The following is a 26,412-nucleotide window of genomic DNA, read 5'->3' on the forward strand; positions in this document are numbered from 1 at the left end:
CAAACACCAGGGCTATAAACTTAAGGTCTTAAAAAATAATCAGAGGACTCCAGGAGCTGGGGCTTTTACCATACAGCCAGCCATGCAGCCTCAGGATAAAACTGTGAGGTGGCAATGCTGCAACAGTCATAGTTAATTATGGGCCACGTTATTTTCAGAACTAGAGGCTGCGTGCCCATTAAAAATGCACAGGCAACGAGGTGCGCACTTCTGCTCTCCACTGCAATTGCCCACGCAAATTGCCCAGCCCACAAAACCCAGCATGCAATGCTCCAGCGTCACTCTCTCCATTGGGAGACTACATCTCCCAGCATGCAACGAGGCAGCGGACGCCCAGCCGCTGGCAGGCCGTGTGCCGCACTGAATGCTGGGAGCCGTTAGCGCCCATTCAGAGCCGTGACGGAAGGTGCGGAAGCTTCCCCCTCTGCCCATGGTTTGTGAGGGCAGTCGCGCCGGCCGCCATGTTGGTTGCGGGCCGGTCAAGTGCCCGTATATTGGACGCCATCTTTGAGGCTGGCAGCAGCCGCAAGCGGCGGCGGACGGCCCGAGCTTTGCCCCCGGCTCAGGAGACCGAGGAGCCAGCCGCGACGGAGGGGACCGCTCCTTGGGGTTCGGTAAAGTCCCCGCTCGCCGGTAACTAGAGCCCGTTAATAGACCCAGGGCCGGGGGCGGCCCCTCACCGGCTCCCGGGGTTGAGGCCGGGCCTCCTGCTCCCCAAAGCCCCGGGAGCGCCCCGCGCGGAGGACCAGGCCGCGTCCCGTCCCCCCAGGCCCTCCCTCTGCGGCTTCTCCTCCCCCGGGGCCCGCAGCGGGAGGGGTCCCCTCCTTGGCCCGCCGCTGTGGGGGAGGAGGGCCCCCTGGGGAGTGGATAGCCCGGCTCCGGCCTCCCTCACCAACTGCCCCCCCCCGCCTGGGGCCGAGCGCCGGGGCGGGGAAGGGGGACCCCCGTGGGGCTCCGACTCGGGTAACGCCACCCCTACCCTAGCCCGGGGGAGAAGTCGGGGGGACCCCCCCTCCCGCTGTGAGTGAGGGCTCCTTGGGTCCAGCCTGCCTGGGGCACCCCTAAGGAAAGCTGCAGAGGGAGGTTTATTTCTCTCTCCTCCTATGCCAGCCCTCTCCTCCCCCCCGTTACTGCCAGGGCCGTGCTCCCTGAGGTTCCCCTTGGGCATGTCGTTACCCCTTCCCGTAGTTTTGGAGTGAAGAATGAATATTTGCCCCTTCCCAAGCTCCCTGTGGACTCTTGGAGAAGGTGAGTCCTTGGGTCAGCCCCAGATGTTAGCTGGAGCAAAGAGACGATTCTAGTGTAGGTGGCTCCTGGAGAACAAAATGGTCTTTAGCGTTTCAAGTCTGTGCTTCCCGTTTCTGGTGGTACTTACAATCAGCCTGCTGTAAATTAATAACCTTACAGGCTGCACGCAGCAGTGCTCCAAAGGGATTGAGAGCAGGGTCTGGACTAACTCTGGCTGCACCCAGTAGCTGACTTAAACGGTTCTTTAATTCATTTAAAAAATAAGCAGGAAATTAAATTGTTGGCCACATTGTCCTTGACTGCCTAAAACCAGCCAACTAAACCCTTCCCATCAGCTTTGATTTTTAATTCAGAATGAAAATACCAAAATAGCTTCTCATATCAAACCTATCAGTATGTGGAGTCTGAAAATCATTCCCAAAACTGGTGCTTTGGGGTGCCTGGGTGCACATTGCACTCGGGGATTGAGCTGTGCACCTTATTTTCACAATAGAATGCTGTGTTATTTGATTATAAAAATGAAATTTCCTGGGAATAGTTAATTTTGAAATAAGGAAACTTTGAACTACCAGTATGGCATGCAATTAAGTTGGATGTGTATTCAAACGCTTAGGCTTAACAGACGGTGCTAAGTTTGATGCTGGATACCCAAGCATTTCAGGAAAAACTTGGTGTAGCCGTATCTCCTGCTGTCCATTTTCCTCTTAAAATAACACCCATTCAAGCAACTGGTTCAAGAGGAGATTGATTCTTACAGACACTCAAGAAAAGATCACTTAAGTGGATAAAATCAGTTGTCAGTAATCCCATAGTAAAATTACTCCCAGTTCTGGCATAAATTTTGGAAGTAGAGAATGAGCGCATATTCTTTCAGTGTACCAGTCTCCCCTGTCTCCCCCAGTAGTAGATGTAGCAGCTTTAGTAGTGCTGGGAGTCTGGAATTTATTCCCAGTGCCCATTCTGACACTGATGATGATGATGATGATAAGGTGGTGGTGGAAGGGGTGGAGCAACCTGCCAAACATAAAGGAAAGAAGGGGTTGCAGATGAAGGGAAAGCCACACCATAAAAAACTAGTACTGTCTAAAAAGTTTGTTAAAGATCTGGGTCCGGCAGGTGCTGTTGAAGCTGCCTGTGCTGCAGCTGCAGTAGTTGTGCCTGGTGCTCCTGAGCAAGATGGAGAGAGCTTCTTTATTGAGAGCAATACGGTAAAACGGGTTCTGTTGCCTGGTACGAGAGCAAAGACTTCCATTGTGTGGAACTTCTTCCATGTTGATCCCCAGTACACCTGTCGTGCCATCTGCAGCATATGTAAAAAAAGCGTCAGCCGTGGCAAACCAGGCACCCACCTTGGCACGTCGACGCTTCAGCGGCATCTCCAAGCAAAGCATTCTGTGCATTGGGCCATGGCTAATAAAATAAGTGCTACCGGTGGAAGCAGTGTAAGGGAGGAAGAATATGCCTTTAATGTGCCTGTGTCACCAATCTCCCCTGATAGCAGATTTAGCAGTTTCAGCAGCAATGGGAGTTTGGAATATATTCCCAATGGTCACTTTGACAGCGACCGTGTGGAAGAGGCCCTGCGCCAGTTTTGCAACAAAAAAAGAAGAAAGAAAGGACTGCAGGTTCATGAGCTACACCCAGGAAAACCAGATCTTTCAAAAAAAATTGCCAAAGATGTGGGTCCCACAGGCGCAACAACTGCAGTCAGTGCAGCCGCAGCAATAGTTGTTTCTGGTGCATCTGGAGAAGACAGAGAGAGTTTTCTCATTGAAAGCAATACTGTCAAACGCGTCCTGATGCCAGGAACCAGGACAAAGACATCAGCCGTCTGGAACTTCTTCTACATTGATCCTCAGCATACCTGCCGGGCTGTTTGTAATGTCTGTAAAAAGAGCGTCAGTAGAGGCAGGCCAGGTACTCATCTTGGCACCTCCACACTGCAACGGCATCTGCAGGCCATGCATCCTGTACACTGGGCCATGACCAACAAATCTAATGGTACTATTGGTAACGGTGTAGATGAGGAAACAATAGAGGATTTTTCTATTGGTCCAAGGGAGATGGACTTGTCACTTCTCTGTTCCAGAAACTTTTCAAGCTATTTCTCATCTCGGAGGGATAATTTTACAGCCAGTTACAGTTTAACATCTCAAGGCCCTGGTGTCCATGCTCCAATTTTATCTCCCAAGGCAGTGCTTGGTAAAAGAAAAGCTATAAGTTCCAATTTTGGGTCTGAGCAAGACTCTCAAACATCCACTACTGAGAAGAAAATTGAATACCATGAAAATCCAGTTGCACAGCAGATAAACAGGGCAATTACAGAATTGATTATTGAGGATATGCAACCCTACTCATTTTTTTCTACCCCTGCTTTTCGGAGATTCTTGCAGATAGTGGCACCAGGCTATCAGCTGCCATCTAGAACTTACTTTTCGACAAAGGCTGTGCCACGGTTATACGGTGTTGTGAAAGAGAAGGTTTTCATGGCTCTGGAGAAAGCAGAATGCAAAAAAGTCCATTTAACCATTGACATGTGGACCCATGAACCAACAACAGACTATCTGACAGTGGTGGCCCATTGGGTGTCTTTTGAAATGCTGCTCTCTTCCTCTCACAGTGCCAGCAGAACTCCCAGTTGTAGGAAGCAGGCAGCTCTTTGTGTAACCGGCTTTGCTAAAGATTATGCAGCAGCAAGTATTTTACAAGAACTGAATTACCAAATTGGTGTGTGGCTTTCCCCCAATTCCCTCAGCACTGGCTTCATAGTTTCTGACAATACTGCCAATGTTATGCATGCAGTGAGAGATGGAGACTTTACCCAAGTGCCATGCTTTACGCATTGTTTAAATTTAGTAATTCAGGACTTCCTCCGTGGGCACAAAAGCACAGGGAGCATGTTAGCAGCTGCACGAGAGATTTGTCATCATTTTAATCATTCTGTTAAGGCACGCCAAATTTTGCAGGAGTTCCAGCATGCAAACCATCTTCCGCAACACAACTTGAAGCAGGAGGTAGCTACCCAGTGGACCTCCACCTTTTATATGCTGAGGCGACTTTTAGAGCAGCAGAAGGCAGTGCATGACTATTCCATGCAACACCACCTGGGTAGGGTGGATGGGGTCATTCTCACTTCGTTTCAGTGGTGTCTGATGGCTCACGTGTGTGACATCCTTGAGCCATTTGAAGAAGCCACTCAGGAAGTGACCATGTGTACTGTAGGTCTTAGTCAGGTGCTGCCATTAGTTCGCCGCTTGCTCCTGACTCTGCAGAACATGCGAAAAGGCTTTCAAATCAAAGGTGCCCTTGCAGCTCTTAGGCTGGTGGATGACTTGTCTCTAAGGCTGGAAACTGACTCCCGCCTAAGTGCTGTGCTCAGATCTGAGCATTACATCTTGGCCACTTTATTAGATCCCTGCTTTAAAGACAACTTAGAAGAATTCCTTCCTCAAGGTACTGATATAATAAGCTATAAACAGATCCTTATTGAAGCAGTGTCTGAGCATATGTGCACTTCAGTGGAAGGTTGCTCCTTGGAGGCAACAGAAGTGTCATGCCATTCATCCCTAATAGGAACCAATCCTTTTGCTCTTCACCTGAAGGAAGATTACTCTGACTCAGGTCCCTTCAGTGGCTCCTCTTCGAGTGGTGCAGTCTTAACAGGCAAGAGGCTGTTGTACCCATCAGCTGCAGCAGTAGTAGAAGAGTACTTTCAAGATGCGTCTTCAGGGATAACAGAAAAAGATGACCCTCTGACTTACTGGCAGGGGAAACTGAAAAGGTGGCCTGCATTAACCCGAGTAGCTATCGAATATCTCAGCTGCCCACCCTGTAGCCTGCACTCTGAATATGTCTTCAGCACGGCCAGACAACTCATTTCAGAACATTGTGTTAGTCCAGGTTTTGATAATGTTGAACAGTTAATGTTCCTTAAAATGAACTTAAAAAGTATTAATTATGACTATTCCACTCTTGCCTTGGGCTTTGACACAGAGGATGAGATAATTCAGAGTAGTGAGGATGAGATGTTTTAGCCAGCGTTGGCAGCTTCATTTTGTGCTGCGCTTTGGGCCATTTGAAGTGCTGAGACTTGTGCTGCTATGTACTGTTTTTGTACAGTTGTTAATACCTAGCACTTCTTGTGCTTTCTATCTTCAGAGCACTTTACAGCATCCTCCAAATGCCCCTATGAAGTAGGTAAATAAGCGTTATGTCCGTTCTGCAACAAGAAACTGACAGACCTGACTTAGTGAGAAAGGTGGGATTAGAATTTGGGAGTTCCTGACTCCTGATCTTGTGTTCAGATTGTTGTAATCACATAGTCCAAAAAACACCAGATAGGTTTTTTTAATATAAATATTAATGAAAATAACTATTTTAAAAAAAAATTAAAATACAAAAACAGGTCAATAATAGAGAAAGCAAAATAGGATTCATGCTTTAAAATCATATAAAGCACTAGGTAGGTGTCTGTAGTAGATAAACATGGTGCTAGCAATAGTAACTGAATAGTGCTTCCTTCTGACGCCTATCAGGGTATAAAAATGTTCCTTCTTTGGACTTCTCTCCCCTATAAACCCAGCATACTGTTGAAAGGCCTTGGACTAATGCAGGCTGGCAGACTTAAAATATGGATGGGTGACTAGCATAGTTTTTCAGTGTCAAGAAAGACAGGGCTCTAAAATGGATTGAGCAAATGTTTACTGTATTCTTGTCTTCCTTTAGCGACAGTGAAGTATGTGTGTGTGTGTGACCTCAGCTATTTATTTCTTCTCAATGGTCTCTAATTATTGTTTTGATATATCTAAGATCCTGTACAAAATGAACATACAATATGAACCACAGCTCAATCTCAACGTGAACACCAGTATAGTTCTTGGGATTTGATTGGCTTTGAAGTTCTTAATCAATTTCTGACGCAAGCTTGCTGAGTACACCAGAGTTATTCATTTATTTTAAGCTCTAAGGGGCTAGCTCAGTTGATTTTTCTTTAGTATTTAAATTGCTGTTTTAACTAAAAAGTTATTTCAGCTTTTTAAAAAAGTCTAGTTTCTGTGTTAACATTTTTTAACTGTAGTGCTTGTATAGAACTGAGGGGCCTGAGCGTCTTGATTTTTTTTTTTTTTAAACCTGTTGAGTAGTATAATTTCAGGGAGGCTAATTCATAATATCCTGGACTGTGTGCATAGTACTTTGTTTGTACTGAAGTATGGAAGGTGATATAAAAAATGCATTGAAAGTAATGATCAAAAGTAGCACTCAGTTGAGTTGCGTGTGTACTCAAATGAACTAAGGGTGCCGGGGCAAAATTGCCCACCGTAATTAATATGGTAACCTTGAAATGAAGCTCTGTTCCTTAGAGAAGAAAAATGCCTCTCTCAATCATCAGATCTTAACACATCTGTATTTGAATACCTCAGAATTTATTTATCAGATAGACGATGAGGCATTGTCCGTTGCTTGCCAAGAAATAAGTTTTGGTTTATGTGGAGGCATTTCAGACTTTGAAATTGCATTGAATTTTAGAGGATATTAGTGAAAGTGAATTTGGCAAAACCTCTAATGTCTAATTGTTAATTGCACACTGAGGGAACACTAGTGTTCGATATAGGCAGATAGAAGTTACCTAGGATACAAAATTCAGTTGTAAAGGCGGCAAAAGTTAAAGTGAATAATTATTTTGATACTATAGGAAGGACAGAAATTGATTCTTACCTGTTTTTAATTCCTTTTGTCGAGAGTTCAAAACTGATAACTAATACAAGAACACAACTTTTCCTCTATTTTAGATTTGGGGAAATTCCCTGCGGGCTCCCCGCCAAAAAAAAAAAATCCTGGAAAAATTCACTAGTATTTGTGTGAGTAAAAGGTCCAATCTTTCATTATTAATTTGTAAGAACTATTTCATTCAATTTCTTCTAAGATAGAATCGGAAGAGAATTAGTACAGATATGTTCAGCACTTTTAATGTGTGCAATGTTGTTGAAGCCATGTCAGTCCCAGGATACTTGAGAGACAAGGTGGGTGAGGTAATGTCTTTTAGTGGACCAAATTCTCTCACCAACATAAGCTGGTCCACTAAAAGACATTACCTCACCCACCTTGCCTCTTTCAGCACTTCTAATTACATGGGAATTGGAATTTTTTAAGTTTAGATCTATTGCAGGATTTATGGCATTAAGTAAAAATAAGCAAACAAACTGAGTCTCATTTCACAGTGAAATTAAACTGTTTGTGGTAACTGGAAACACCTTTAAGCTGTGTCAGTCATTGGCTGCTAAGAATTGGACCCAAGCCATCTTTTCAGACCTTTGCCATCTTACAGCGATGGATAATAGTGGATATTTGTACTAGGGAACAACGTATGGTGACAAACCAATAGTGTTTGAGAAATATAAAAGAAATGAAAATGGGTTTCCAAAAATGAAAATAAAAAACATACCAAATTCTGTCTCAAGCAGCCGTGCCACTTCAAAAGTGAGCATTTCCCTGCTTCTTACAGCTAGCTATATTCTAGAACTACAATTTTTCTGTACTTGATTGCAACTTTAAATCATAACTAAAAGTTGTTTTTACAATATGGTTATAAGACTATACATACTGTGCACGCTTTGTGCATATAAATATGGATATACTGTACGCATGTACATGCGTATATTTGTGTCAGACCCAAACTTACCTATATTATAAAGCATTGTCCTGAAAGTGTATTTGTAGGACACTTTTATAACCCCTCAATTTTTGCTATTTCCACCAAATTGAGATACTTTATGATGCATATTTAAGTGACAAATAGCCCAAATGTATCATTTTTATTACCACACTTGCATATATTGGTATGTGTATAAACATATTTGTATATATGCATATACATATGTATGTTTATACATGCGAGTATGTTTTTGCTATACAGGTAATAAAGATGGGGGAAGGTTTTTGTGTTTTCTTAATAGGTGAAGAAATCTTGAAGACCAGAAATTGGAACTTATTGAGTTTTAAATTAAAAAAAAAAAAAAAAAATTAAATTGTCCGGCTGTGGAAGATGGATCTTCATTTTTGCAGCCACTTTGATTCACAAGTTCATCCTTAAATGAACTGTTTTTTGAAGAGCTAACTAACCCTGGCTGTCTCCAGTCTGACAGAGAGTATTGGAATGGACTTGCTTCCTCCACTAGTTGTAAGATGTTTAAAAACACAGCCTGTCTGAATTGTGGATAAGAGATTTCCTTGGCAATGTGAGGAGAAAATTCTTTCTATCCCTTTATTATTAATTCACGGATTGAGTGTTGGTTCGGCCTACAGGAGAAATTAATTGGAAATCTTTGAAGACCAACTTTCTTGCCGAGGTTATCCAGGTATGTTAATCTGTAGATGTGTAATTTCCCCTTGGTAAAGGATGGGTGTGGGAAGGAAGGGTTCATAACTGAAGCTGTTTTTTTTTTTTTTTTTTTAAATAATATGACTTATAACAATAGTTAATTGTCCAGGGGTGTTTCCCAGGCACAATTCATTCCTTCAGAGGTAGACCCCCAATCCTGCATTTAACTCTATATGGAGTACAGTTTGTTCTGTGCTAACAAGACTTTTAAATATTAATAAGGACACAGAAAAACCATTATTTTTTAAATCACAGACAAAACTCGTATTACTTGAAAGTACTTCAGAACTGGGATTTTTATGGAACTGGTCCATTTCAAGGTAGTCAAGTTCACTTTCCCTTCAAGCACATGAAATGGCATTGGAAAAAGAAAGGAAAAAAAGGGAAAGTTACTTGTCACTTGATGATCTGATTTTTTTTCTCCTAAAACCACCTTCTCCAAAGTTACTTTTTAAAGAAGATTTCACTGATCAAGTCTAGAGAAGAAAGAGTGAAGTCCGTTCTTACCAAGAGAGGGAAGAGGTCTGTGTGGAGCAATAACCCTGATAACTTGTGCTTGTTCTAACAATCTGTCCAGCATGTCTAAACAAGGAGATGACTGCTACTTCTATTTCTATTCCACGTGTACCAAGGTGTGTTTTTTTTATGAACACATTTAAAAAAAAAAAACCTAGATGAATGAGTTTCTCAATTTAATGTGTTTCATAGTTAGATTTGAAAGTAGAATCTATCCTGAAGTGTCATAGATGGTTTTATATCCTGTGTACTAGTCTTGTTCTGTTACATCTCGCCATCTGTTATGGAAAGGAATACATTTCAAAGTAGAATAATAATGCAAGATGACCTGTGTAGAGAGAATTCATCTTTACCCCTCCTCCTGTTTTTATCAAGCAGTAATACTGCTATTAACACTTCTCAAACAGTTGGTTGCTAATCCTTACAATTAACTTTTGAGGTGGGTATTAACTCCTTGTAAACATAGAATTGAAGCAACTTGCCCAAGCTATGGAGGGAGTCAATGTCAGTGACGGATTGGAACTCCAGAGCTCCTGACTCCTTCAGTCAACTAAACTGTTCTGCTTCTTTCTAGATCCAACTATTGCTCATTGTGGGCCCAATAAGCCAGCTCGGGGGAAAAAAATCCCTATCGTATTGTCTACTCTGTATGCTGTTTCATTGTTAAACAAATAAGATCCAGATGTTACAGATGTGACTTAAGGCCAGTGAATGGATGCAGAAGCATTGGTGCCCTTTTCTGTGGCAGCAAGAAAATAATAGTGTATATTTTTGCAATGGCATGCAGTTTTTCCGGAGCTGCTTCTCCCACCCCACTGCCTAATCTTTTAATTTCTTATGTGACAAATATTTCGTAACTTAAAGTTAACACTAATATAGCTCTGAATGATAGTACAGTAGACAAAATTCTATCAAGTGTAAATGCAACAGTAAGATGGTTGAGGTTGGTTGTAGGGAAGAGGGATGTAAATGTTGGGGTGTTTTTTTTTTTTTTTATGAAGTGCTTATTGATGTATCTTGTTCTTGTGTCCCATCCATCATATATCCTGACTTGTTCCATCGTGGCCACCTCTACATTGTTTGTCTGATGTTAAGATAGTGATTTAAAATGTCAGGAAGGTCTATTCAAAATTTTTCAATAGAATTAATTATTTCTGCCCATTCCCTGAGAATGCACTTCTCATCCTTGCTTCATTTCTTCTTGATTCTTCTGCCTTTCCGTTCCCCTCACTTTGCTCATACACTAGGTTCAGTTTAGTCACTGAGCCCTTTCCCTTCAATTCAGAAAGACCCGCTTTTACAGCTGTCCTTTATACCTGTGTTTCTTAGGTTACAACCTTTTATTTGCTTTTGTCCCATTGGTGCAGGGAGACAGTTGTCCCTTCCGTCATTGTGAAGCTGCGCTGGGAAGTGAGACTGTCTGCACACTCTGGCAGGAAGGGCGCTGCTTCAGGAGTATCTGCAGGTTTAGGCACATGGAGATGGATGTAAGTGTTCATTTTGCAAGTACATATTGGGACAGTGCTTTTAATCTGGTGCTCAGTCAACTGGTTAAAATAACCTCAGTAATATAAGCTTAATGGTTGTGGTAATCTTGTCACAGATGGTTGTGCTGAACATGTAAACACCAAGGAGAGCTCTATTTGAGAGTCATACAAGTGGGTCCGAGTGGAGGCTCCTCAGTGAAAGGGGTTACTTTGGCAATGCCTATCTTGTTCTGAATTGGAACAATAATTTACAATAGCAAGCAAAGATCGCAGAGTGGGTTCATTTTGACATGTCAGTTTCTTCTGCTCTATGCAACAGTGGTCTCCACTACTCAGAATAAAGGGAAGAATTTAAGAAAAATCAGCTTGTTAGAAAAACAATTCCTTGCTTTGAGATCTACTAGACACTGGAATGGTCTCCTCAATGGAAGTGGCAGTGATCACACTGGTTGTGTTACTTAACATTGTGGTGGCCTTAGCACCAGGGAATAATCCTGCACTGGCCCCTTTGAAGATGAACTAGGTGTGATTAATGGATCTTTTCCATCTCTGATTTCTCCAGTTTTCTACATAGTTTTGTTGGGGGCTATAATAGCCTGGAGGCTGGAGAAAGGAAAGAGGAAGTGTAATGACAGACAGATGCAAAATAGTCAGTCATAGTTTTTTGTAAAGATTGTATATGTGCCCAGATCACTACGTGGGATTTTTATTTCAGTCATGAGATGATGTCCTGATGTATTGAACTATATTGGTGACATGTTTGACCTGTGAAACGAAGTCATAATGTTGCATTGTGATTGTTCTGTGACTGTGAGTGTTCTATGCCTCTTGGCTGCTATCTGACAACCTCTATAGCTTTTCTAAGGTGACTTTAATGTGGGTCTTTGTTTTGTATGTCTGAAGAAAAAACGCAGCGAGATCCCTTGCTACTGGGAGAATCAGCCAGTGGGCTGTCAGAAATTAAATTGCGCTTTCCATCACAACAAGGGACGCTATGTCGATGGACTCTTCCTACCTCCAAGCAAAAGTGAGTTGTTCCATTTTTCTCCTTTGGCAATTTTTCCCTGATTTAAAGTAATTCAGATCCCTGAAGCATTTTAGAGCCAACCTCTGGACTTGGACTTGCACAAATATTTGAGTGCTTGTGCTATTGGTAATTGAAAAACAAAGGCAGCTCAGTTGTTCATGATCTAAATTAAAATCGATGGTGGTTTCAAATGGAACAACAATCGGATCTACAATGCCAAAAAGATGTATTGAAAAATGAGTTCTGAGACCACTGCATCGAATTATGACTTGATTTGCTTCACATTAATAAGCACATACTGACTTTTGAGATTGACATTAGAACTTGTTGGCCCAAGAGACGAAGTATCCCTCACGTTGGTCAGTGTTTCTTTGTGAGACAAGAAGTCTTGATATCAAAACATTAAGTAAATTTGTTACTTATAGCAGCATGGTGCTGTACAACAGGAGGCTTGTGCCAACCAGCTGCTGATGCTGAGCACAAAAAATAGGCCTCCAGCTATAGTCAAGGCTGAAATGAGCAGCTGTGGGCGTTTCACTCATTTTTTGATGTTCAGCTGCTTCTCTTCCCTTTATTAACCTTTTCCTTCAGTTTTAGGTTACACTCATCTCACTCAGCCTTTAACTGTGTGGTCAGAGACAGCTTTGGGGGGCTGTAAAAATAATAGCCAGACATCCATGCTCTCTCACCTGGCATATTCATAGGGAGCAGTCTCTCCTCTTCTCTCATAGTGAAGGAGAGTTCAGCGTGTCTGGAAGTTATATGCATTGTGGTTTGGAAATGAAGTGCTGGGTTCGAGATTTTAAATAAGCAATTTGCGTGTGTTTCTACTGTTCTTCTAGCTGTGCTGTCAAGTATGCCCGAGTCTGTAGAAGAGGAGGTGAAGGTGACTCAGATCTCACTGCAGCAGAATAAACTGTCTGTCCAGTCCAACCCCTCCCCCCAGCTCCGGGGGGTGATGAAAGTGGAAAACTCTGAAAACGTTCCAAGCCCCACTCATCCTCCAGTCGTAATCAATGCTGCAGATGATGATGAAGATGATGATGGTGAGCAGATTTTATTGCTTAAAGCCTGTGGTATCTCCTATATTTAAATCAGTGGTACATACAGCACTGATGCATTTGCTGCGTGCCTAGTAGTTGACCTTTAGTTTACTTGGTCAGTCCTTTGGTAGTCTAGCATTCTGCACTGAGCTGTGGCTAATACCTGGAATATCAGAGGAAAGCTTTTCTAAACTCTTGTTGTACCTAATTAGTTGTACAATGTTGTACAAGGAAACAAAGTGAATTTCTTTCTTAAACACCATCACCCTTATAGGCAATCCAGGAAGTAGCCCTGTCTAGTGGTTAAGAGCTAGGGACTGCGTTAGAAGACTTGGATCTTAGTTCTGGCACCACCATGCTTGAGCAAGTTGCTTAGGCCAACTTTTTATGTGGCCACTGTTAGAAGTCAGAGGGAGCTGTGTTGGATGCTCAGAAATTCTGAAAATCAGACCTACAGTGTTTCATGTTGAGCACCCAAAAACCATGTTCATTTTGGCTCTAACTTCTCAGTACCTCCACTTTTCTCATAATGAAGATAGCACCGACCCCTTTGCACACCCTAGATGAAAGGTGCTGCATAAGTGCATGGTCTGATGTCTGAAAGCACAAGATTTGGTTATTAGTATTACTGTAGCAACTGTCATGAACCAGGATTCCATTGTGCTAGATGCTGTACATAAAACAGGAAAAAAAAAAAAAAATGCCGGCTTCCTTGCCCCAAAGAGCATACAGTCTTGTCCAATTCCTGATGCTGTTTGTGTGGGAATTAACATTTTCTCCTCTTCAGATCAGTTTTCTGAAGAAGGAGATGAAACTAAAACACCTGTTCAGCAGCCAGCCACAGAAACCCATAATGGATTGCGGATCATTTCTACTCGGAAATCCAGTGCTAATATAAAACAAGGTATTTTAATGTTTATGTTGCAGGATGTGGAGGGAAAAGGAGATGGAGTCTCTGTTTCTTATGAGAACTGCTCTGTAGGAATGGCTGCAAAAGCCTGAGATGGAATGTGCCTTTCTAGCAGATGTCTAGTCTCAGAATGTTTAGCAGTAACAAGATAGTTATGAGGCCTAGGCCCTGGCAGGGACGGAATGCGGAGGAAGACCTTGCAACTTAGATAGGGACAGTTGAAAAGTACTAGGCCAAAATATTCCTAGATAAGTAGTTTTTAGTATGTATTGCCATGGAAACTGACGTAAATAGACTTGTTTGTGTTGTGGAAAAGAATCAGACTGCTACATTTTAGAGTTGGATCGGGTGCAGCTTTAATTGTGACACACACACACTCACATAACCATAGCTATGGGGAATACTCTAGCCATAGGGGAAAAACCCAGGTGGCTATAGGGAAGTCAAGCAGCACGTCTGGATGCTGGGCAAATGTACTTCGCCTGGCTACCAAAAACAAAAAGCTCATATAGGGGTTGATTGCATAGTGGAATTTGATTAACAGTTTATACTTAACAGGAAAGACAATCGCAATGCACAGTGGGGCGCACCAGATGCCCTCACAGGAATGCCCAATGAGTCACTTGATTATACAATGTGGTTTTCAGGTACCTTGGCTATCACCCGAAGATGGGTGGTTACACAATACCTGTTCAAATGCTAACTTGTATGGAGTAAGTTTCTATGGGTCGGTAAGACAAAGGGGGGCAGGTACCGAGCATATGGAGAATCAGAGGTCCATGGGTTTGCATGTAAGTCATCAGGCCAGACCACCTCATGTACACTGGGTAACTTCACTGACTTCAGCTAAGTTACCTCTGGTTTACACCAGCATAAATGGGTGAAAAATCACTCCCTAAATCTAAATTACCATGAGGTGTAGCTTTGAGGTTCTTACTCTAAACAGACATTACCAAGGAAGCTCTGTAGGGAAAAGATGTATTTGTATGGTCATGTAGCATCTTCTGGCAGCTGAAGGCGTGTACTGCAGCTAGCTCAGAAAGCAACATGTTGTGGAGTAAAGTCAGGGGGAGGAAGGGAGGAGTGGGGAATGCAGAATAAAGTTAATTGTCCACATGACCTTGCTACCACCTGATCATCTTATGTCCATTGGCTCTGGAAGATGAGCATCTCTGTGACTTAACTGTATAGAGCAGAACAGGAGACCAAAGGGGAGTTAAATAGCTGGATTTCCCTGCACTGTTTTAAAAAACCCCAAAACTTGAAAGTAAGCAAAGTGACTAATAGCGCAGGTGTTGATAGCTCTTAAAAATGCAACTTCTGCTCTCTTGAGAGACCAACCTACTAAAGTATCCCAAATTCTATGGTCCTGAACAACTTAAGTTTTAGTTTAATTCACAGTTTTCCATTTTCAGATAACAGTTTGAATTTTGGAATAAAGACCCTTGAAGAAATCAAGTCAAAGAAAATGAAGGAAAAATCACAAAACCAAGGTGGTGAGTTATCTCCCTTCCCTCTTCCCCCGATTAAATGGCACTCCTGTCTCTAGAGACATTTTTTTTTCTTTATTGGAAATGCACAAGATGACTTGCAGGGTGTTTTTGGGTTGGGATAATCTGTATTTGCTTTCAGAGAAGGATTGTATTGTTTGAAAATGGCTTTAAAACAGTTGAAGTGTTAAAAGCAGAGTCCAGCTGGCACAAGCGCTTTTGTGTTACAGTCAGGCCCTCTAAAGCAGGGCGTATGATCAAACTGAGAAAGGTATAAGAATATACTCATGCTGTTGTGCATTACATATTCTTTTCCCCTGTAGCGTCTGGATAGCTGGCTGAGCACTGGCTCGGACTATTCTGTGCAGTCCTTTGTATTTACTCTTCTTTTTTCGCCCAGATATGCAATTGATTGAGTGTGAGGGTCTGTACATAAATGTATTTTTACTCACCCTCAATTGCATGTTCTGGGCCTTGATTTCCATTTCCATATAAATAATGAGAGTCCTGTAGCCCCTTAAAGACTAACAAATTTCTGCGAGCATAAGCTTCCCGCTTATCATGCATTATGCATCTGATGAAGTGGTTACAGCCCACGAAAGCTTATGCCTGCAGAAATTTGTTAGTCTATGGTGCTACAGGACTCTCGCTGTTTTTGCTGCATACAGACTAACTTGGCTACCCCTCTGGAACTTTTCACCATATAAATAATGTTTTGGTTGAAGTGATTTAAAATCCAATTTGTCAGGAATAAAGTAATTCTTCTCTATTTTACCTTATGTGGTAAGGGGGAGACTTTTTATAAACTTTTCCCCCACTAACTTAATATATTTTTGTGGTATTGTGATCAGATGGCCCCTCTGGAGTTTCCGTTCATCCCCTCCAATCCCAGACCATTCCTGGTCCAGAAAAGGAAAACCTACGGACTGTGATCAGGACTGTAACCTTGTCTGCAAAGCAAGGTAATAACTGTTGCCTGCTTCTCTGGTTCCAATTTGGTGGCTGTAGTGCTGGAATAGATGTCCTTGCTGATTGTCACCAACATTGTGTTTATCTGCTACTGATGGTGTCAAAAGATATTTGAAGGCTTTATTTAAAGCTTCAAAAGCCATGATTTTCTGTTGAGGAAGTGTCCTTGAATATATCAAAAGCCTCTGACAGTGCAGATCATAGATTTTTAACTTTTGCATCAAGATATTCAGCATCTGGACGTAACCTTTAAAGGGTTATAGAAAAGTGCTCAAGCTAACTATAACATAAGCCAGTGTTACAAAATGTGACCATGATGCTGCAAACACTTGAACATGTACTTGACTTTACTCGCAATGGGTCTGCTGGTAGAAGTACATATGTGCTCAGGTGTTTGCAGGATCAGGACAAGTCTTTGCACAAAGAGTTAAATACAGCTGCAGAAATGAAAAAATGGGTGCAAACTGGAGAGAACCGATGGGAGGAAGCAGCTACAGAGAAGTTATGTGCCATTGGAGAGGGGGCCAGCACTAAACAAGCAGAAAGAGGTGAGGGTGGGGAGAGTATGTTCATGGAAGAGTCTGGAGTAATACTATGCAAGGCGCCCCCCCCCCCCCCTTTTTTTTTGACACCCACTGCTGTTTGATAGTTGTACGTCCTAGAAAGGAATAAATCCTTGGAAGTGTCTAATAGACTAGAGCCAGGATCTGGAAGTTGTGGGTTCGAGGCATTTTGCTTGTTTGTAAGAGTAAAACTTAACTTTGTGAATACTTCTACTATAGGAGAACCTCCCTAATCAGCACAATATAATTTGCATACAAAGTTGACATGCTATCCCCACTTCCCATCAGAGCCCTAATAGCAGAAAGCTGAAGTGAGATCTCATATTATGGTTTTTACTAAGTATACTACAGTACACTTACTAGTAAGTTTCCAAATTGTGATTGTCAAAATGTTTTATGATGCAATATTCTTGCATTTTTATTTCCTCGCTAATAGGCAAAAATCTCATGGTTTACAATGAGAGTCTTGTGTAAACTGGCAAGATTATCTTGTATCTGTGTATGGCTACTGCTTTTTCCAAGTTAAAGATGCTTATGTTTCACTGTTCCAGGTGAGGAGCCTCTGATTCGATTGAGTCTCTCAGGGAGACTGGGAAAACGGAAACCCTCCATAGGTAAGAATTCTTGCTAGAGTCCGCTTCCTCTGCATAGCTCTGGTAATGCACTTGAGTTGTAATCTGCAACATCCTTCTGCCATTACAGCTGTAAGGCTCCATGCAGCTCTGCTAAAGTGATTTGATTCTACATGTGTCTGGGTATTTTGAGTATGGGGTATGCTCTGTAAAACCAGATCTATTTTATGGAACAAAGCAAAGCTACAGAGATTTAGTTTAAGGGGGGGGGGGGGGAATATGTGAGACTCTCTCCCATTACCTGAATGCTAGTCTGTAAGAGGGTAGCAAGATATATCGCATTCACCCCCATGTTTGTGTAGGAGTATTGTTCTTGTGCTCTTCTCCTTAAAGAGGTCTGCATTTCAGTTACTCTAGGAATATAGATTGTGAAGTGCTTTTGGGGTCTTTAAGGTGAAAAGTTCTGTCCTGATTTGGCAGTTGCTTCATAAGGAAGAGTTTCTCAGAGAGCCCCTTACCCACCAGACACTTTTATGTTTCTGCTACTTGGTTTTCAAAATGCTTCTTACACTGTGAGAACCATTGTACTATGTGGGAGCTACAACTTAGAGGTGGAAATAGTAGATGTTACTAGCAGCTGGAAGATAAACTCAGAAAAAATGAAACCGTGAAAGGTAAAGAGCAAACACCACTCTCCAAGTCCTCCTTTGTACAAGCTAATCTTAAAATGTTCAGATATTAGCAGTTGTCTTTCATTGCACCGTGTTTGGCTTTACAGGTGAAAGTGGCCCTTCATTGAAGCGTAGCCTTGCAGAAAGACTGGGAAAGAAGATTGAATCTCTTGAGAAGACTGCCAAAGCACCAAAGAGAGGTACTGCTGCTTCAGAAATCATTGGGTTTGATACACACAGACATTAGTTTGTCGTTCCATTTTGGTTCTTTGTATATTAAATGAAGCCTCTCGAGATAACTTTGTTTCACTGATGCGGTCTCCCACCTGCTTCCTGGAGCCATGTGAGAGACAAAGGAGATTTATATGCAGTCCACCTAACTGCTTTGTGTTTGTTCTTGCAGTTCAAGTCCCTAAATCTCTTAAGGAGAGGCTAGGATTGCCAGCTGAGCAGACTAGCACAGAGACAGGTAACAGCTGTGTATTAAAGCTGATGCATCCCTTTTTCCTGCACCTACCAACTCTCAGCAATCTGCATTCCCCCACCCTTCACTATTAGAACTCCTGTATCTGCCAGCATTAGAGTTCTGGCTCTTGACAGCCAGTTCGGCTTTACTAGTACTTCAGCAACCTTCGCTCACCTGTTCATTACCACCAAGTTTGAAACCTGCTTGGAGACAAGTGGAATAGAAATTGGAAACCAAGAGGTGGGTTTGGAAATGCCAGTGGAGGTAGAAGGTAGTGGTAAAACAGGACAGATTTAACTGTGTATGACATCTGCCTCTCTGCTGCAGTCATCCCAGTAGTAACAGATGGCTTACAGAAAAGGGGTCTGTAAGTGTCCTACAATTTGTTATGCATGCTACCCTAAAGCACGTGCACTGATTATTCAAGTTTAGGTTATGACTTGGTTTCCTTTCTCTTGAGCACTCAGACATTGACACTTTTGGGGGACAGGGCCCTAAATGGCAACTTCATTCTTTTTCAATGCGCAGGTCACAGTCTTCTCTTTAAATGTTCGGGTTTTCCTCTTTTGGTGACAACAGAGAGAGCTGCAAAACCAGCAGGCGAGATCCGTGTGAAAACACTAGAGGAAATCCGTCTTGAGAAAGCCAGCCAGAGACGGGGAGAACCTCAAACCAAACCCAAGACTCAAGAGTCTCCTAGGACAGAAGATCCTAATCCGGGGGTCAGACCCTCCCCACCAGTTCGAATCAAAACCTTTTCTGAGGTCCTGGCTGAGAAGAAACACAAGCAGTTGGAGGAGGAGGAGAAGGAGGAGGAGGAGAAGCTAAAAGTGGAGGAGAGCCCTACCAAGCTGAAACCTGAGAGTGAGCCCAAGAAGCAAGGCCCCACAACTCCACCTATAACCAGCAAAGGGCAGCTGGAGGAGTCAACAGGCAAAGCCAAGTCAGTAGGGGAGGTACGCATTAAAACATTGGAGGAGATCAAGCAGGAGAAAGCCCTGAGGATGCAGTGGAGTGGAGAGAACACCCTAAATACACGAGCACAACCTGAGCTTACTCCCACAGGACGGAGATTACTGCGCATTACAAAGTTGCCAGGTAACAAATGCATTGGCCATCCCTGTGGTACAGCAGGTTCCTCCTGGCTAATATTTTCTGTTTACTAGGAAGTCATTCATTCCACAGCACATTTTTAACAGCCTTCTGGCCATAGATCACTAAAATTGCAAAGTCAGATGTTAGGAAGTGCTAGGATGGAGGTTGCTCATGCAACCTTACTTGCCGCTTTGTACATATGCATGATAGTCTTTAATTAAATATCATGTGCTATGTCTTCTATGGAGCTCCTGCCTCATTCAGTGAATGCATAGTTATTTAATGTGGAGGACAAAATGCAGTATTGAATGTGTGACTTGAGGCCTCAAACTCGGTACTGAATGCAAAATGAACTTCCTCCTGGGAGTTTCTGTGATCCTCTCAAAATAATATTGGAGCCAGTATTTAACTAACATTACTGTATGTGTCTTCACAACACCCCGATGAGATAGGGACGTGCATTATCCCCATTTTACAGCTGGGTAACTGAAGCACAGAGAAATGAAGGCCAAAAGTGTCCACTAATTTTGGGTGCCCATCTTGAAACATCTAGGACTTGATTTCTTCAGAGCACTTAGCATTTTTAGAGTACTTTGTATGTTCAAAGCACAGGTCCATTGATGTCTGTGATAGTTGAGTGCTCAGTGTTTCAGCATATCAAACCACAGGTCTCCCATGTTGGGCACCCAGACAATGGAGAACACACGATTAGCAGCCAACTGTTAAAACTAATTTGAGTGAGTTGCCCAGCATCACACAGGCAGTCTGTGGCAGAGGCAGGCATAGAAGCCAGTTTTCCAGGGCAGTGTTTAACCATGAAACCATCCTTTCTCATCCTGTAACCCTCTGCCTCATTTATTTCACACTTTCCAACCTCTGCAACAAATAAGGCAGGGGTCCTACAGATAGCAGCGTCAATCATTCATTCATTCATTCATCCCGTGCGCACCATCCATCCTGTGCACTGTGCAAAGTGTCTTTCAGATGAAATGTTAAACGAGGGTTGCTTTGGTTCATCTCAGTGCTTGCTCATCTGGAAGTAAAAATTCTCTGGCGTCGAGCACAACCCAAACCTTGTGATTATAATGTGTACAACTGAATGGAAGATTGCAGAGTGCATTCTGCAGCCAAATTCTTAGTCTGTTAAACTAGTGCATTTGCCCCAAAAGGTTGGAAACCACTAGTGTGGAATGCTATTCAAGAGATCATCTGTAGTATTAGAGCCAACCTGACTCTTAGAATTCACAATGTGGGTTTGGGATGTTTTTATTTTAAAGCACCTGGAAGGGAAGAAAAGAAGTTGGTGGAGTCGAGCGTTCCACCCTCCAGAATTGGCCCAGCAGACAAAGCTGTGGAGGTGAGTCCCTGGAGAATATAGGAAACACTATGAATCAGAAGGCACCTTTGGTAACATCACTCACGTTCTGTTTACCAGCATGACTTGGCCCATATCTCCAATGCAGTGGAGGTGTCTCTGTTTCTGCATCTAAGTGCTGCAGATTAACCCAAAGTTCTGTCTTCTGTGATAGCAATTCAAGACAACATTGCAGTGATCAAATGGCCTTGAATGTCTCGCTATTTATACTTACAATGAGTAAGAAGCTCTGGTAGCATATTTTTAATAGAAAAAGCCAGGACTTCATAATCTGAGGTAACCAATCTGCTGTCTGTTGAGGTCAGCATTGGCAAGTTGTTTCCCTCGGGCTCCTACAAAGAATTGAATAGATGGCAGCTAGTCTTATGCTTTGATGCTGGGATTTGTAGTCTCTGTGGGCTGCACTTCTGTAGTTAAGATGAGAGTGTCTGGGAACATTGTTGTAGGATGCCAAAATGCATCTTGCTGAGTTCTGACTCTTAAGGTGTGGTGCTGAGCTGAGTCCTCTCCAGAGGAATCGCTAATTAGGTGTTTGTTCTGAAGTCTCCCTACATTTGTCCCATCTTGTTCTCTTTTTTCTCTAGTTTTCAGATGAGAATGCAAGCAACTCTAAAGTTCAAGTGAAGAAGAGTTTTGAAGAGATACTAAGGGAGAAGCAGCAGCTGAAGCCACGGCAGAAGGAGAAGCTCCCGAAGGAAATACCTGCTGTGTCATCCCCTGGGGAGGAAATTGACGAGAAAAGCCCGGTGGCTGGGAGTCCTGAAACTACAGTGAGGCCAGGGGCAACTCGTCAGTCTATAAAGAGATTGACAGTGAAATCAGAGGAAGCAGTGATTGAAAGTCCAGGAACAGACGATTCAGTGCTACCAGTGAAACATGCAGCTCAATCTCTGGAGCGAAAGGCTAAAGGTGAATGTCATTTTGTGTGGTATCTTCTGTAGTAGGGATTTAACTTTAGAGGCTGGATCACTGAATCTGTTCCCAAAATCATTGTTGTTTTGCTCAGTATTTTCAGGGAAAGATGGCTAATATCTGTTCTGGAGTGTATTCACAATTAAATTTTTGTCTTCACCACAAGTGCAGCACAGTAAGATGTGTATTTTGTTCATTTGGCAAAATTGCCAGCCTTGATTCAGAACAAGAATTAGTAAAAGATGATACTGCAGGTCTGGATATAGATGCGTTGGCACAGCAGTGTAACAAGTTGTGAAGATCCTTTGGTGAGGGAGCTCTCACAGAATTTGCTTGTTATGTTTTTGCCCAGCACTAGTCAGTTAACCCTTTCCTTTGAGAGCCCTAAAATTCTTAAACTTATAAGACCACAAAAGCCTCACTAGAAAATCAGCTTCATTTGTGAAAACTTTACTGAAATTTCAGAGCAATCTTAGAAAAGCGTTATCATTGCTTTAGGATCTCAACACTACAGATTTTCCCTGTATTCCCCCCTTCACTTCTGATTAGTTTACTAATTTATCTCTGACTGTTGGGTAATGCTGCTGTACAGCTTCTACCTTCCACCCCAAAGATGGTTGTGTTAGTGGAGGTGAAGGAATTTCTCTAATGTGTTAGAACTGGCAAGATGAGACACTTTAGAAATGTAAGTCTATTAACACTTTTATAGATTGCTGACTACATGTATTCATAATATTTTCCAAAGGGTTAACTGGGGGTTAGGAGGTGCAGTGCCTTGAACTCGTTGCTGGCTTTACATAGGAACAAGGAAATGGCCTCAATTCTATAAACCAATCAGTTTCTGTTCCTTTCCTTTTACATTCCAGCCAAACCCAAGGTGAATGTGAAGCCATCAGGTGTGAAAACCATCTCCCCTGCAAAGCAAGCACTGAAACGTAAGGTGGCTGAAAGTCATCCTTCTGCCATAGCAGCTGTGAAACCACTAAGCACCACCAGCAGTGACTTGAAGGAGCCCCCAGCTAAAAAAGCAGCCATGGTAAGAAAACTGGCTTACATAGCTGGACGGCCTCTGGTGAAACCTAAACAGAAATATTTCACCCTGCCCCTGATAGAAGATACAGGAATGTTTTATCTCTTTTATGCAGTTCTGTCCAGATCCGAATCCCTTATCATACCATGGGATTCTTTTGATGCATCTTTCTCTATTTTTTATTAGATAAGTAATAGCACTTTTATAATGTTAATTAAATGCTTTCTCACTCGAGTGAAGTATATACCACTTACATGCATTTTAGAGTGGCTAGTCATTTAATGCTGAAGACATCAGGCCCTTGATGGGTATCAGATTTTATATTTGCTTTGTCTAGGAAGGTTCAGTTATGTTTTTGGTGTGGGGCTCAGGGATGCTATGGCTGTGCAAGGATGGGGGCAGGCATTATGCTGGAGGAAAAAAATTTGCTGAGAAGTATTTTATTTGTGTGCCGTAACTTTCACCTTGCTTCTTCCCAGGCTACTGTTCCAGCTCTGCCAGAGGATAGTCTGGTCACTGTACCTGAGAGAGTGAAATCCAAAGACAGGTAATGTCTACAACTTGCTCCTGTTTCTGTTAGAAAAGTTTGTCTCTGGGGTTTCAATTTGAAACTTGAGTACAGTGTCTTCCTGACATCTGGGAAGATCATCAATCTCATAGGATACCATCAATCTCATAGGATACCTATTAAGCCCTGAAACCTATCCTACTTTAATTTTTTAACTATTTAGCAGACTCTCCTTTGGATTATCTTTTAAAACATTTGAGTTGATTTTGTTAACATCCATGAATTGGCACAATTTGCAGTAGCTTCTTTCTGGATTTCTGCGAAGTCCTGAAGGAGGCAAGGGTGGTGGTAGAGTGAATGTATATATTTTTTGAATCAAGAATGTCTGTTTAATTGCTCTTTCTCTTCTCCCAAGCCCTGAATTGCATATAGGAAGTCAGGCAGCCTCTGTGGCTCAGTCAGAGATGTCAAGCCCAACCTCTTCACAGGCAGCAGTAAAGACCCGCAGGCTGAGCTCCACAGCGGGTGGGAAAGCACCCTTATCTGTAGAAGATGACTTTGAGAAACTGATTTGGGAAATCTCTGGAGGCAAACTGGAAGCAGAGATTGATCTGGACCCAGGGAAAGATGAAGATGATCTCCTGCTTGAACTCTCTGAAATGATTGACAGTTGAACCAGACTTATACTTACTTTTAAAACAAAAAAAAATTAAAACTCTATTTTGTTGGATACCCAAGATAAACCTTTTTCTTCTAGATGAGGCTTTGCAACAAGTCTTCAAGTACACTTGAACTGGTAGAAATTGGCAGTATCTGCACTCAGTTGTCGTTAATTTCCCTGCTGGTCAGAGTTAAGAATATGTGCACCCATCCTGTTACCATAGTCGGCTACCTTGAATACATGAGGACAAAGCACTTGACAAGTTAAGGGCAGAAAGATCCTGGAGCCCTCTACAAAGGTTATGAAGGCTTAAAAAAAAAAAAAAAAAAAAAAAGTTTATTTCTCAGCTAGGTGTGCAAAACTCAGTGAGTGTATTTCAAAGCTTTCTTTTGCTTGGTTTTCTTGAATGGCCTGGAGTTACTATGTCAACTCTTGAATTTTATTTGTCCTTACTTTTCGTTTTAATATTCTAGGGCAATTAATTAAAAAGGTGGGGAGGGGGGAGAAGGACAATTGCTACAGTACTGTGGGCCAAATACACTGCCAAAGGAGCGGGATGGGTTAGTCCATCCAGCCTTACTTTCTTTTAATTATCAGGGATGATACAATATCAGTATGGAAAGCAGCAGCTATACAGTACATCAAAACTGCCTCCCTCCCTTTGAATCATACTGTACTAAAGCTTTGGGGGTTTACTTTTTGTTGATCAAATATCTTGGGGCAAGTGGTATAACCCCTTGTGTGGTCTGCTGCAAATCAATAAATTGAATATAGGTCTTTAAAAGTGCCTCTTGGGAAGACATTCTTGGAACCTCTTCTGCTGACTTTTCATCTACTGGGAAGCAGTGGCTGCTGGGACTGATGGGGAAAACACTTACTTTCAGCTTTCTTTGAACCCCAGTTGGCTATATAGGCTTGTCTGATTTGATGTACCACTCTTCTGGCATTCAGCCAACAGGAAACGTGCCAAGTCAGGCAAGTCTTAGAAAAGTTGTTCTACTGTGGTCAGAGCAAACTGCCCTTCCCTTTCCCCTGTCCTGTGGATAACTTTTTCTCTCCTCCACTTCATTCCTCAATCTCTCACCCCCACTCCCCCAACCCAAACTAATCATTTAGGAAGTACAAACCTGCTGACACCTGGGATCAGGATGTTAGGAAAACTAGTCTTCTGTACTTGACAGTCCATTTAGTTTGAATTGTATAGGGAATTTTGCTGTGATCCAGCAGTGAACAGTTGAGATTGGGGTGTATTGTGTACCCCATGACCCCTGTTCATTTTGACCATGAGATTTTAAAAATATTTCTTAAACTTTCAATGAACTATTCACTTAAGACATTGAGCTATGAAGATATAGGTATGGTCAAGCTTTTGCTGCTGGCAGGTAAAAAAAAAATAAAAAAATAAGTTTAATTGTACTGTAAATATTTTGGTTTTGGAAGAAAACACACATGCTTTGATAATCCACTGTGATGTCTTAGTTCTTATAAGTAAGTATCTGAACCAAAACAATTTTTAAATTAAAAGCCAACTCCTGAAGAAACTGCTGTTATAATTCTAGGAGGAAGCAGGAAGCTTCATCCCAAAAGAAGTTGGAAAGCAACAACCCTCCATCCTGCTGAAGGACTTTTCATAATGAGACTTCTGTTTTGCTCTGGTTGCTTGTGCACAAATGGAAGTGACTTTCAGAGAGAGACATATGTATATGAGAGATTGTGGTCTATAAAACTGTTCCCTGCTGCTTATCTCCTTGTGTTTAAGCGGAAAGCAGAATATTCTGTCCCATTGTCAGCTTTCCCCACTTTCTTCTCTGATGAGAAGTCCTGTCTACAAAGGCAGAATTTTATGTATGTCATCACTTCTGTAAATATTTTATTCTTTCATTTTCTATTTAGTTTGTATTTAAGACATTGTATTAGATGTAATCTGAATCATACATGTTCAACATTAGTTGAGCTGTTCATGAAAAACATTACTCGTGGTTTTTAAATAAAGCTGATGTAGGAAACGTTATTTCATTTTTTCTGTGAATCTGGATAAGATGCAGAACTGGGCAGTAGGAGCAAACTAAAGGTCTTTTGGTTTGTGCAACCAATGATTTCTTCACCATGTTACCACTGGAGGAATTTCTGTGTCCTAGGGGTAGGTTATGCAGAGAGGAGACTCAAGGTTAGCTTGCAAAGAGTGGAAGGTAGTGACTCTATGGAATTCATAATATGTAACTGACTATACTTTTTTCATCTTTTAATGTCAAAGCACCTCACAAAACTGGGAGATAATTGCCATTTCACAGAAGGGGAATGTAGACACAGGAAGGTGCAGCAGTTGTCTTGTTTTAACGTACACCTACCACTACAGTGGTGACACACACACGGCCAGAGCGCAGGGCTGTCTCAAAGTGGGGCTAGATCTGCGTAAGCGTGAGGAACAAAAGGAGAGCGAGGCGGACGTGCAAAGGCTCATCTTGATCTGAACACCCCTGCTATCAGTGAG

The 26,412-nt window shown here is 42.2% G+C and overlaps 1 protein-coding gene across 6 annotated transcripts; it reads left to right on the forward strand.

Moving 5' to 3' along the window:
* Positions 1–506: 506 nt before the first annotated feature.
* Positions 507–26,134, forward strand: ZC3H11A (zinc finger CCCH-type containing 11A). 6 transcript variants are annotated; one of them, XM_067531784.1, is made up of 18 exons: positions 507–633; positions 7,038–8,603; positions 9,071–9,258; positions 10,510–10,629; positions 11,533–11,656; positions 12,490–12,702; positions 13,487–13,603; positions 15,025–15,105; positions 15,951–16,061; positions 17,183–17,245; positions 17,982–18,074; positions 18,278–18,343; positions 18,869–19,438; positions 20,713–20,792; positions 21,395–21,719; positions 22,589–22,758; positions 23,232–23,299; positions 23,676–26,134. In XM_067531784.1, exons 3-18 carry the CDS (start codon positions 9,205–9,207, stop codon positions 23,932–23,934), a joined length of 2,514 nt encoding a protein of 837 aa, XP_067387885.1. In that variant the 5' UTR covers positions 507–633; positions 7,038–8,603; positions 9,071–9,204; the 3' UTR covers positions 23,935–26,134. The 6 variants fall into 6 exon arrangements, with proteins under 6 accessions (XP_067387885.1, XP_067387886.1, XP_067387889.1 ...); XM_067531785.1 differs by having other exon boundaries at positions 542–633; positions 8,551–8,603; XM_067531788.1 differs by lacking the exon at positions 507–633 and having other exon boundaries at positions 936–8,603; positions 18,920–19,438.
* Positions 26,135–26,412: the final 278 nt, after the last annotated feature.

This window comes from Emydura macquarii, unplaced genomic scaffold (assembly GCF_026122565.2).
Source record: "Emydura macquarii macquarii isolate MOO-44397 ecotype Brisbane River unplaced genomic scaffold, CSIRO-AGI_Emac_v2 contig_3220, whole genome shotgun sequence".
Taxonomy (NCBI): domain Eukaryota; kingdom Metazoa; phylum Chordata; order Testudines; family Chelidae; genus Emydura; species Emydura macquarii.